General features: G+C 42.5%; 1 protein-coding gene across 5 annotated transcripts in view; it reads right to left on the bottom strand.

Moving 5' to 3' along the window:
* LDAH (lipid droplet associated hydrolase) overlaps window positions 1-12,582 on the bottom strand; it is a 90,286-nt gene that overhangs the window by 11,555 nt on the left and 66,149 nt on the right. For 2 of the 5 annotated variants that reach the window (XM_036335241.1, XM_036335240.1), the window contains exons 5-6: window positions 12,068-12,302; window positions 932-1,014 (exon numbers count right to left, since the gene is read on the bottom strand). In XM_036335241.1, the coding sequence (XP_036191134.1) occupies window positions 932-1,014; window positions 12,068-12,302 (318 nt within the window). Of the gene's footprint in view, window positions 1-926; window positions 1,015-3,151; window positions 3,396-12,067; window positions 12,303-12,582 lie in introns of those variants that run through there. The other 3 variants (XR_004971924.1, XR_004971923.1, XM_036335242.1) reach the window with 3 other exon arrangements.

The raw sequence follows: 12,582 nt of genomic DNA, 5'->3' as shown, positions 1-12,582 counted from the left end.
TCTGAAATCCAAGGTGAATTTCACAGGCTCAGTGCATCTCAATTCAGACTAGCCACAATAACCATGCATGGATGGACAGTGCAGCTCTCCCCTACCAGGATGGACAGACAAATGATGCCATGCAAGTACCAGAGCCACCTACAGGCTAGGGTGCTTAGACCTCACAGATTCAGAGGTTGGTGCTTCCAAATGTCTGTGTGGGCTTCTAGTATTTGCTGTGGAAACTCACAAAGGCTCGATGTTTCCATCTTTGCCTTTCTGCACCTGCTTGTATAGGAAACTGGTCTTGGTGTCAGCAGGACACTCCTACTCTAATGCATTGGAGAATAAGAAAGACAGGCTCACTGAGTCATTGGGTTGTAGTAATGTTAGTTGTCTTCCAATGTTTTACTGACATTTTAACATAACTCATTTACTCTATAAGTATTCCTGAGAATCTTCTCAGGACAAGGCCCTAGGGAGGAGTATGGATTCTAAAAATAAACCCAACAAAAATAGTGTCAAAATATATTTAATTGTGCAATCAGCTTCACTTACTTTCTATGCAACATTCAAGGAGAACATTAATTTTTTAAAATATATTTTATTGATTTTTTACAGAGAGGAAGGGAGAGGGATAGAGAGTTAGAAACATCGATGAGAGAGAAACATCGATCAGCCGCCTCCCACACATGTCCCACTGGGGATGTGCCCGCAACCAAGGTACATGCCCCTGACTGGAATCGAACCTGGGACCCTTCAGTCCGCAAGCTGACGCTCTATCCACTGAGCCAAACCGGTGCTGGCGAGAACATTAATTTTAACTAGACGTAGAACTCTATCTGGATCTAACCCTTGAGGCATTACAGAGATCTGAACCAATTTCAGTCTCTCATCTTCAGTAAGTATTTCTGCCCATTGACTTACTTCATTACAGTACTAAAGTGATTACCTTAGGTAAGTGTTCCTTTATGGTTTCGTTGTCTCTCTTCACCACCTCCATCATTTCCTGGCCCCCAAGGTAGGCAACATTAGCTACATTAAAAAAAAAAAAAAAAAGCCAAACACTTAAAACAGACTGGACAAAACAACTGTCAAATTAATTTCAGTAAATTCCCATCCCCCCTCTTCTTTTAGCAAGTGCTCCCTGATGGGACAAGGGAGGCTCAGACATGCATGTGAGGCAGGCAAGGTGCATGTCTCTGGAAACAAGAGCATGTCTTTCAAAAGCACCTGTGCTCACTTCACCTGGCTCTCTCATTAGCCAGTGTTAGCAGGATGATGGCCCAATGTCAGGCACCACAGCAGGTAACGTGTGCAATTGTACCCAATGGATGTTTTTATGATGTAAGGATTACAAGCACAATTTTTTACAGATAAATCATTGGAAGCACACATCTTTACAGATCTTTGACAAAGGTAGCATTTCAGAAGAGCAAAAGATGGGTGGTCTGTGGTAGGCAGAATTCTATGACAGAAATATTCCTTGCCCTTCTGTAATCCCCTCCCTTTTGAGTGTGGGTAGAACCTGTGAATATGATGACACTAGAGTCCCGGTGCACAAAAATTTGTGAACTGGGGAGGGGGTGTCCCTTAGCCCGGCCTGAGCCCTCTCACAGTCTGGGACCCCCTGGGGGGTGTCCACATGCTGGCTTAGGCCTGCTCCCTGGGGGATTGGGCCTAAACTGGCAGTCAGAGGTTCATCTGGCAGCCCGGGAGCCCTCAGGGGATGTCCACTTGCCAGCGGGGAGCTGGCCTAAGCTGCAGCTGGACATCCTTAGCGCTGCTGAGGAGGTGGGAGAGGCTCCTGCCACTACCGCTGTGCTGGCAGCCATCAGCCTGGCTTGTGGCTGAGCAGAGCTCCCCCTGTGGGATCGCACTGACCACCAGGGGGCAGCTCCTGCATTGAGCATCTGCCCCCTGATGGTGTGTGTCATAGTGACCAGTCATTCCCAGTTGTTCTGCTGTTAGGAGGGTCAATTTTCATATTACCCTTTTATTATATAGGATAGAGGCCTGGTGCACGGGTGGGGGCTGGCTGGTTTGCCCTGAAGGGTGTCCCAGATCAGGGTGGGGGTCCTGCTGGGGTGCCTGGCCAGCCTGGGTGAGGGGCTGATGGCTGTTTGCAGGCTGGTCAAGCCCCCCAGCGGGGACCCTCACCCCATGCGGGTGCGGCCAGCCTGGGTGAGGGGCTGATGGCTATTTTCAGGCTGGCCACGACCCCTGGCGACCCAAGCTCCCAACTTCTCCTTTTTTTCTTTTCTTTTTTTTTTTCAGCACCTCCTTGAGCGGAGGCCAGGGCAGGCTAGAAGCAGGTATCTGGGATTTATTTATCTTCTATAATTGAAACTTTGTAGCCTTGAGCCCAGGGCCGGCCAGGGCAGGCGGGAAGCTTGGCTTTCTCCATCGCTGGAGGCAACCCAAGCCTCCTGCTCACTCCAGCTCTGTGGCCAATGCCATCTTAGTTGGGTTAGCTTGCATACTCGCTGATTGGCTGGTGGGTGTGGCTTGTGGGTATAGCGGAGTGGCAGAGTGATGGTTAATTTGCATCTTTCTCTTTTATTAGTGTAGATTACTCCCAGACCAAATTACGTTTTATAGTGCAGATGACTTTAAGGAACGTTATCCTGTGCGGCCTAACCTAATCACACGAGGCCTCCAGCATCCGAGTTTCCTCTGGCTGGTGCAGGAGGGAAGCCAGAGATTCACGGCACCAAACGGGTAAGTGCACCACTGCTGGTTTGAAGATGAAGCTCGTGTAGGAAGGGCCTGACAGTGACCTCTGGGAGCTGAGAGGGACCCCTGACTGACAGCCAGCAAGAAAAGGGGACCTCAGTCATAAAGCCATGACCTGGATTTTGCCCACAACCTGACTGAGCTCAGAAGTGGATTTTTGGACACGCAGGGGCTTAAGGGAGGCTTCTGAGAGCCAGGCAATGGTGATTCCTGAGCTGGGTGAGAGTTATGTGGGAGGCTTGCTTTATGCTCATTCATGGAGGTAAACATTTATGTTTTAAGCACTTTTCTATAGTATCATTGTTGAATCAGAAAAAGTTTAAAAATTCAAATAACTTGTAAGAAATCACATTTTTAAGAGTAAAATTTTCATCAAGGAATGTATCTCACCCCACCTTTAATCCTACTCTTTTATCCCCCCCTGATAATTTCTCACCTAAGCATACTTTTTAAAAAGACAGTAGAATACCAGTTGGCCTTTCCAGTGATTGCCTCAAAGAAAGAAGTCATCTTTTTCATTCCTCAGAAATGCTCACAACACAACACAGTGATCAGAAACAATACCAAATAGAAGTGTAATTTCCTAAGGGGAAAACACATTTCTCTTGGCAAAGACTCTCAACAGCATTCCTGGAAACCAGCAGAATTCAGAGTCTCAAGCACCACAGTGAAGGAAATATCTAGAAGCAAGAGTAATGGAAACAAAAACACGAGAGACAGAGAATGATTTAGGAGAATCTTAATTGTTTACTTTTGTTTCATTACAAATCTAACTACAGGTGCTAAAAAAACTCACCAAAGAGTCTAATATTCTTTTGTATTCTCTACTATCATCTGCAATATGTGTAATGGCCGAATATTACTGTAGGACTTCAACTCATGGTAGAGTGGCTCACAGTTTAAAATAGCTGAGTGAGGGCTGAAGGTGGAGATCAACAGGACTCTCTTCTCACAGGTCAAATGCCATCACTGAGTTCTCCAATTACATATAATCCACAAAAGACGGCTGCCTTCTGCTTAGCCCAATTGCCCATCTTATGCCATTTTGTCTGAAAAAAACCCCACTCGTCTTTCAGTCCAATTTCATTTATTTTCTCCTCCCTTACTTATCTCAATAGATCTCTGCTTTCTTGGTACCACTCACGCCCTGTATCTGTGTTCATGACAGCCCTTACTGTCACACAGTAAAATTTTCCACCCTTCTCGCCCTACTCTGCGGGGAAGTAACTTAAGGGCAGGGCTATCTTTCATGTAGTCTTCCCTCCAGTGCTCCTCTAGGTGCTGGGTCCATGGCAGGTATCAGTAAAGGTTGTAAAATGGGAAGGGACTGAGGAGGAGGTAGCTGGGCTGGTTGCTGTTTTTTTTTTTTTGGGGGGGGGGTGAGGGGAGGGCAGAGGGGTCTGGAGAAAAAGCCCACTGCCTTCTTTGAACGGATGACAATGGAGGCCAGAACTGGAGGCCGAAGCACCTGACTTTGGTAACCAAGCTGGCAGGGACGGGTGTAAAACAGGGACAAATCATCGCAGGCAAGAGGGAGAGCCGAGGAGCTGCTGGTAAGACTAACCAACCACGAGGCACATAACCCACTGGTCAGTGCAGCAGAGGAAATGCAGAGGGAAGCAAAGCCACATGAATGATAAAATAAGGGGTTTGGGAGAGTATGAATACTTTCTGAATAGAATTTTGGGCAGGAAACCAGGTTTCCTGCAGTTTGGTGGTATGTAGATTCCCTAGTAGAATGCCCCAATTTGTTTGGTTTTGCCATTATATCGCAGAGACAGGGCTATTGGTGCTGCCAAGGGAATTACTGAAGATGGGCAGTTTAACGGGTGAAGTCTGAAGGCAGGAAATCGGCCACAGGTGGCCACACATGAAGTCTAGAGGGGCAGAAGTCATCATGTGAACCTGAGATGACAACATGGAAATAAAGGTCTATGTGCAAGAGACAAAAGAGTGAAAATCTAGAAAGAACCCACATCCCCGATGGCCCATTCAGATGTTAGTTACCTCTAGACTATCTACCTCTAGATTTCCTGGTGCCTGAGAAAGATAAGTTCCTGTTTAGGCCACTGTGATATAGCTTTCTGTTATCCATAGCTAAAACCAATCCTAGCCGATTATAGCAAGAAAAGAGGGGGCCTTTGAATTTCCTGGGTCGTTCTGGTCATAGCACAGGGGTTGCTGCTGTTCTTAACCTCCTGTGAGATCCTGGTACTTGACTGGGGGAGAAGGGTGGCATCATGCCTTGTCTATACTCAGACTTCCCTGCGAGGAGGCAGAGGGAGGATCTGACTGAAAACGAGCCTTTCCAGGGGCGGCCCCTCCCAGCACATCTGACTGGTCACGAGGCTGGCAGATGTTGCTGAGTGCAGGGGAGTGAGGGAGCTGCAAGCCAAGCAGGGCCGCGTGGTAGCAGAGGGATTGAGGACAGACTGTGGAACGGGACAGCCCTGAGACACGTGTGTCCCTCCCTCCAGCAGAGCTGCATCCAGACAGGTGCTCAGGCGGAGTGGCTGGCCCTCCGAGGGCACACACCGGAGAGCTGGGCCGAAGGTTAAGCAGGACCCAAGATGCCCAGAAACCCAGGGCAAGTCTTCTTCCAAGGGGAGCTCTTTGGTGTTCTTTATTTTTTTTCCAGATTGTTTTCCAAATGTGGCTTTTAGCAATGTGAGAACCAGACTTAAAAATGTAATTCTCCCATTCCAAATTTCTGCAGAACTTAGAGGAATGTTTGTTATCCACACAGTGTATTATGTGTTTCTCCATAATCCAAGAATTTGGCTATTATAACCATCCATTTAGTCTGTAAACAGATAATCTTATCTATGTGACAGTGTATGATTTTTAAAAAAATAATATAAATTTTTTTAGAGTGGCAGATAATTTAAATATATAAAATTTTCTTTAGAAAAAAATTAGTAAAACCTCAAGTCATTTAATTCTAAAACAGGTGATATTCTAGTACCATAACTAATCACCTTTTGCTCTTAACCCTAATACAGACCACATACACACACACAAATCTTTCCTTCATTGCTGAATTGTAGGCTAAACTTCCATGAAGCATTAAAGTTGCAGTTGGCTTTCATAAATGGATTCTCCTAACCTACACACATCATGAGAGAAGAGGAAACATGGGAGTCTAGTTTTGTTTTATTAAAAACATTATTCTGGCCCTAGCCTGTTTGGCTCAGTGGATACAGCGTCAGCGTGGGGACTGAAAGGTCCTGGGTTCAATTCTGGTCAAGGGAACATGCCTGGGTTGCGGGCTCAATCCCCAGCAGGGGGTGTGCAGGAGACAGCCAATCAATGATTCTCTCTCACCATTGGTGTTTCTATCTCTCTCCCTCTCCCTTCCTCTCTCTGAAATCAATAAAAATATGTTACAAAAAACCCACATTATTCTGGGATTGAGTTAGATATATTCTGAGGACTTTGTGATTCTTCAGTGCAGCTTATGTATCAGCTCACTGAATGGTTCAGTTCCTTCCATATCACTGTACGTGTTTTCAGAAGGTATTTCCATATTGACTAAGGAAAGGAAAGTTTCTTTTACAAGAATGTCTACAGGAGAGTAATGTAACCTGCCAGGAATACCTCTGTCTCTGCACTGTTTTTCTAGTTAGGTAACTGAAAGGAATTAAAACACCAATTTGGCCTAACTAAGGGAAAGACCCTAGAATATTTTTTAAAGTTAATTATCTTGACCTGTGATACTGCTAAGCTAAAATGTATTTGCTTTTAGCTTTGATCAGAAAATCCAATTTAGCTGTCTCGGTGAAAAGTCTATTTCTCATGAAACAGAACATCTATTCTAAGGAAAATATGTAGTAGCAAACATTCCAGCATGAAAATTAAAGAAAACCCCCACATATTTTCTTTAAAAAGAACACTGGAAAAAATCGAGTGACACAAGTGAACGGATCGGACACTGGTAAAGTTTCCAACATATGCTAACCGAATGCGGCTGCTCTGCTCTGAAGGCTGGGTGGGAAATGAGGCTTCAGGACTCAGCTGGTGAAGAAGGTCAAGGCCCATAATCTCAGTTTGGAGAAAGGGACATGCCAACTTTGCCAAAAGGCAACAGTATTTGAAATGTTGGTTCCTTGAAATTTTCAGACCTTACAACAACAACAACAACAACAACAACAACAACAACAACAAAATGTGTGCATAAACTGAAGGCTACAGAAAATCAGTTTCCATCTTGACAGGCAGGATTTATTATCCACTACTTGGACGGGCAAACTTCCTCCATTTGTTTCCGTAAGATTTCTCCCGAAGCACAGACATTACATAATGTGCAAACACCGCAAGGCCTAAAAGTCAAGCTGGCATGTTGAAGGTCATTGCCTGGATGTAGGCCACAGAGAAGCAGGTCTGCAGGGGGGCTGTCCAGAGGGCACAGTGAGAATGGCCCCTGAAAAGGATCTGGGCCTGGTCTTCCTTTCTCTTGATAACCCCTCTCTTTGTTTAACCTGAAAACCAGGCTGCCAACTCAAGTGGCAGATCACCTTCACCATTCATGGGATACAAGCTTGGGAAGAGTCCACGAATCACCTGCAAGGGCCAGTGTCGTATAAGTATCGTTTCCTCTCAGCTGGGACCTTCTTCTGTTTGTAATAAGCAAGGTAACAGGAATCACTTAAGGGATGGCCAGGTCAAGCCTGAGCAAAGGTGGCTTCTGTTGTAGTTGTTGCAAGAGGAGGCGAGGGTGACATGGGACTCAAAGGGGATGCTGGGAATAGCTGGCTAGGAGGATTGAGATGCTTGGTTAAGGAGCATCTGAGAGTCACTACTAGGAGACTGAACCAAGCACCCTAAGAAGAAAGAAGACAGGTATTCTTGCCCCTTTATCTTTACCCAAGGTTACAGAGACTGGGTGGCCAATGGGGAAAAAATACCCAGAGATCACTGAAGTACTGGTTACCTGAACTTCAGAAGGCCAGGTCTAGAATGAAGAGGGGGAAAAAAATCAGAGGAGGAAGGGTTGCCAAAAATAGGAGGGCTGTGCTCCACATATTTGTTTGCAGGTTGGTTGTTTGGATCAGAGATGAAGCAATGTGGCTGAGCATTCGGTTTGATTTACACTTACAGGGTCTGCTTTGCACATAGTATATCTACTATGGACGTGTGGGAAAGGAATCCCAGGCTCCTCCAAGCAACAATGCATATAGCTTGGAAGGCTCTAGCTGCTGAGTCACAGAGAGGAATGTGTCCTAGTCTCCTAGTCTTCAAACTGTCTCGCTCCTTGATGCCTGCACGTGGGGCTACTGGAAGATGCAGCAGGCCAGTCACTGCAGCTTATGAAGACTACTTCTCTCAAGCTGTACTTTCACAATACATTGCTAACCTGTTTTTACTAACCAGAAGAAATTCAGAGGATTTTCACATAAAAACAAGACAAAAAACATTACACACTAATGTTGGTCTTTTGTAAAAGTGAGGTAGCGTAACGCCCACTTTTGGAAAGTCTGAAGTCTACTGTCTGATACAGGTCTCCCCTGCTCTCTGGAAGTACAGCATTCCTTTCTCTCAAGGGCAGCTTATGCAGTCTACTTCTTTACAAGGGTGTTTATAGTTCTGCTATAGAAAAACTGGAAAACACCTTTAATAATTACCTGTTTTAATTAAAAACATAAAACACTTGATTATTTGTTATAGGTAACATACTACAATCAGCCCTCTGTATCCATGGGCCACACCTCTGCGAATTCAATCAGTCTCAGGTAGAAAACATATTTTTTAAAAGCACAGAAAGTTCCAAAAAGCAAAACTTGGATTTGCTATGTGCTGAACAGTATGCTAAGTCCACTCAAATGAACTGAGGTGTAGGCATACCCTGCAGTAACCTACATGCAGATATAGGTTACATGCAAATATTACATCATTTTATACAAGGGACTTGAGCATCTTGAATTTTGGTATCTACGGTGGGTCCTGGAACCAATGCCCTATGGATACTTCAGGACAACTGTATATAGGCCATTAAATACACATAGAGAAACAAGTAAAACTTTCTTGTATCCTATGTCCTGATTTTGGTTTAGAAAATGTTTTTAAGGAGACATAAGAAAAGTACAGGTTGTTGCCAATCTAATGCCTATAAAAAATCCTGATGTTTTGGGTGGAGTGTTCTATAAATGTCTATTAAATCCTGTTGGTGGATACTATTTTATATATATATATATATATATATATATATATATATATATATATATATATTTTATTGATTTTTTACAGAGAGGAAGGGAGTGGGATAGAGAGTTAGAAACATCGATGAGAGGAAACATTGATCAGCTGCCTCCTGCACACTCCCCACTGGGGTAGCGCCCACAACCAACGTACATGCCCTTGACCGGAATTGAACCCGGGACCCTTGAGTCCGCAGGCCGACGCTCTATCCGCTGAGCCAAACTGGTGGATACTATTATTGAATTATCCTATATCCTTGTGAATTTCCTGCCTTGTTCTATTAATTGTTGAGAGAAGGGTGCTTCAGTATCTATCTATGTTTATAGATTTGTCTATTACTCCTTTCGGTTATGTCAGCTTTTGCTTCTTATATTTTGTAGTAATCTTATTTGGTGCATACACATTTAGGACTGCGATATCTTCTAGATAGATTGGCCCCTTTGTTACTATTATGTAATGTCCCTCTTTGTCTCTGATAATTTTCTTTGCTCTGAAGTCTGATACAGGTCTCCCCTGCTTTCCAAAAGTAGAGCATTCCTATGAAAACTTTCCTAAGCCAAATGGCACAAAGTGAAAAGTATCTCCTGCTTTCTAAAGTTCCTGTTGTGCCACTTCACTTTTACAAAAGTCCAACATTACTATGGTAATTTTTTTGTTTTGTTTTTAAGTGAAAATCCTCTGAATTTCTTCTTGTTAGTGAAAACAGGTTAACAATGTAAGTATTTTGTGAAAGTGGTGCAATTTGAAATTTGGAAGTGGGGGATACCTGTATTAACACAGTCAGTCATTCCTGGTTCCTTTTGACCAACATTTGCATGATGTGTATCTTCCCATTCTTTTACTTTCAATCTACATAAATAATTTTATTTGAACTGAGTTTTCTGAAGACAGTATGTAGTTATTTTTTTTATTTCACTCTGCCCATCTTTGTCTTTTAATTGATGTATTTAGGCCATTTACATTTAATGTAATTATTGATATGTTAGATGTTGTGTCATTTTATTATTTGCTTTCTATTTTTTTGTTTCTCTATGTTCTTTATTTTGTCTTTCTATGTATTACTGAATTTCTTTCTATTTTGTTTTGTTAATCCTCACTCAAAGATATTTTTTTCCATTGATTTTTAGAGAGAGAGGAAGGGAGGGGAGAAACAGCGAGAGAGAAACATCCATGTGAGAGAGACACATCAATTGGGTGCCTCGTGCATGTGCCCTGACTGGGCCAGGGATCGAGCCTGCAACTGAGGTATGTGCCCTTGACTGGAATCAAACCCAAGACTCTTCAGTCCATGGACTGATGCTCTAACACTGAGCAAAACCAGCCAGGGCTACTGAATATGTTTTAGAATTCCATTTCTATTTACTTGCGGTGTTTTACAGTATCTCTTTGTATAGACTTTAAAGTGGTTACTCTAGGTATTGTAGAGTGTGTGTATATATATATGTGTGTGTGTGTGTGTGTGTATATATATATATATACACACACACACACACACACACACACACACACACACACACACTAATAAAAGAGAAAGATGCAAATTGACCATACCTTTGCAACGCCCACCAGCCAATCATGAGTATGCAAATTAAACCAACAAAGATGGTGAGTTAATTTGCATACGCAGGTGCCAAGCGGCCAGGGGTGGGATGCTTGAGTCGTCGCCATGGCGAAGACACAGGCGGTCCGCTCCGCCCCAGCCGCTCCGGGCCTCTGGGCAGAGTGGGAAGGTGGAAAGGTGGCTCTGGGCAGAGCCAAGGCGGTGCTGGCAGCCAGGGGAAGGAAGGCCCATTCTTGCACGAATCTTCGTGCATCAGGCCTCTAGTATACATACACACATATATATATATATATATATATATGGTCTAATGGTATTGATGTCTTACCAGTTCCAGTGAAATGGAGAAACCTTACTCCTTATTACCTTTTTTGTTCCTTTACCCTCCCCTACTTATAATATAATTGTCTTAAATACTTCTGTATACATTTAGAACCAGTGTTACAATTTTTGCTTCAACTGTTAAAAATAATTTAGAAATCTCAAGCGAAGAAAAATATAATTCCTCACTTTTTCTTCTGTTTTTTCCTTTCTTAATATTTCAAGATTCCTTCTCTTATCACTTCATATTTAGAGAACTTCTAACAGAGATTCTTTTATGCTACATCTTATAGTTACAGATTCCTTTGGTTTTCCTTCATTGGAAAATAACTTAATTTCCTCTTTTTCCCCCTGAAGGATATTTTCACTGAATATATAATTCTGTATTGATGGTTCTTTTCTTTTTGCACTTGAAATATGTGTCATATGTGATGAGAAACCAGCTGTCATTCAAATAGATTTTCCTCTATAATTAATGTATCATTTCTCTCTTGGTGCTTTCAAGACATTTTCTTTGTTTCAGCTTTTAAAAGTTTGGTTATGGTGTATTGTGTGTGGTTTTCTTAGGGTTATTCCGTTTAGAATTCATCTAGCTTCTTGAATCTGTAGGTTTATGTCTTTTGCCAAATTTGGGAAATTTCTATTTATACTGTTCTATCCTCGTGTCTACCAATTCTTTCTTTTGTCCCTTCCACTTTCCTGGTGAGCTTTTCCATTTTCAATTTTTAAAATTAGTTATTTTTTAATCTTACTGTATTTTTCAGTTCTAAAATTTCCATTCAGTTTTTCTTTAAATCTCTTTCCTGACGCTTTCTATTTTTTTCATTAGTTTCAAACATGTTCACTAATTGCTCATTGAAACATTTTATAATGGCTGCATTAAAATCTTTGCCAAATAATTCTGTCATTTTGGTGTTGGCCTCTATTGTCTTTTTTGATTCAAGTTGAAATTTTCTGGGTTTGATTCCCGGTCAGGGCATATACCTAGGTTGCCGGTTTGATCCTCAAGTATACTTTGTACAGAAAAATTCTTTCTCACCTTTCTGCAGCTAGAGCGGAGAAATAGCAGGATAAGGTTTAAACTTAACGTTTGAAGAGTCTTTTCTATTTATCAAACAGAACTCCCCTCACTCTATTCTCATTTTATTTCTAGTTTTAAACTTTTGGAAGAAAAAATCCAACATAGAATTCCTTGGTTGATATTCATCCATTGTCTGAAATTATTCTCTTAATGCTTTCTGATACAAGAATAAACCCATACATTTTAAATGTACTTACCAAGGCAGAATGGTTCCAGCACACTAAGGACCGAAAATTCACTCTGCAGGTTCATCCTTTGAAGGGCCATTTTGATCAGCCAGGACTTGATTGTCTCCGGACATGGTTTAAGTAATAAGTAGCTAGAAACATAGAGAGCATATCGAAGCCAGCACAGAAACGGAGTGGCAATCCTGCCGTTGGGTGACTCGGACATTCGCTCAATTGTTGGAAAGAGCAGAAAGGAGCGAATTATCTACAAGAGAAAGCATATGTTGATGAAAAGTTTCTTAAGGGATAAATAACCTAATGATTTATTGTTTCTTCTATGTAGCATCGACAAATGACTGGGTTTTGGAATATGACTAAAGATTTGTTCAGACTAAGAATCACCACCCACTGCCATCTTAGCCCACAACCAATTTGGGTAGGATATTAGGATGTCCCTTGAATTGGTGGGGTTAATTTTCAGGGTGAGGAGGAAATCAGATTCCTAGGTAACTTCTTGACTGTGACAGCAATTCAGAATTCCTTTG

Source organism: Myotis myotis, unplaced genomic scaffold (assembly GCF_014108235.1).
Source record: "Myotis myotis isolate mMyoMyo1 unplaced genomic scaffold, mMyoMyo1.p scaffold_m19_p_14, whole genome shotgun sequence".
Taxonomy (NCBI): Eukaryota; Metazoa; Chordata; class Mammalia; order Chiroptera; family Vespertilionidae; genus Myotis; species Myotis myotis.
Note: the sequence above shows the minus strand (reverse complement) of the source record. Positions and strands in the feature narration are given on the sequence as shown.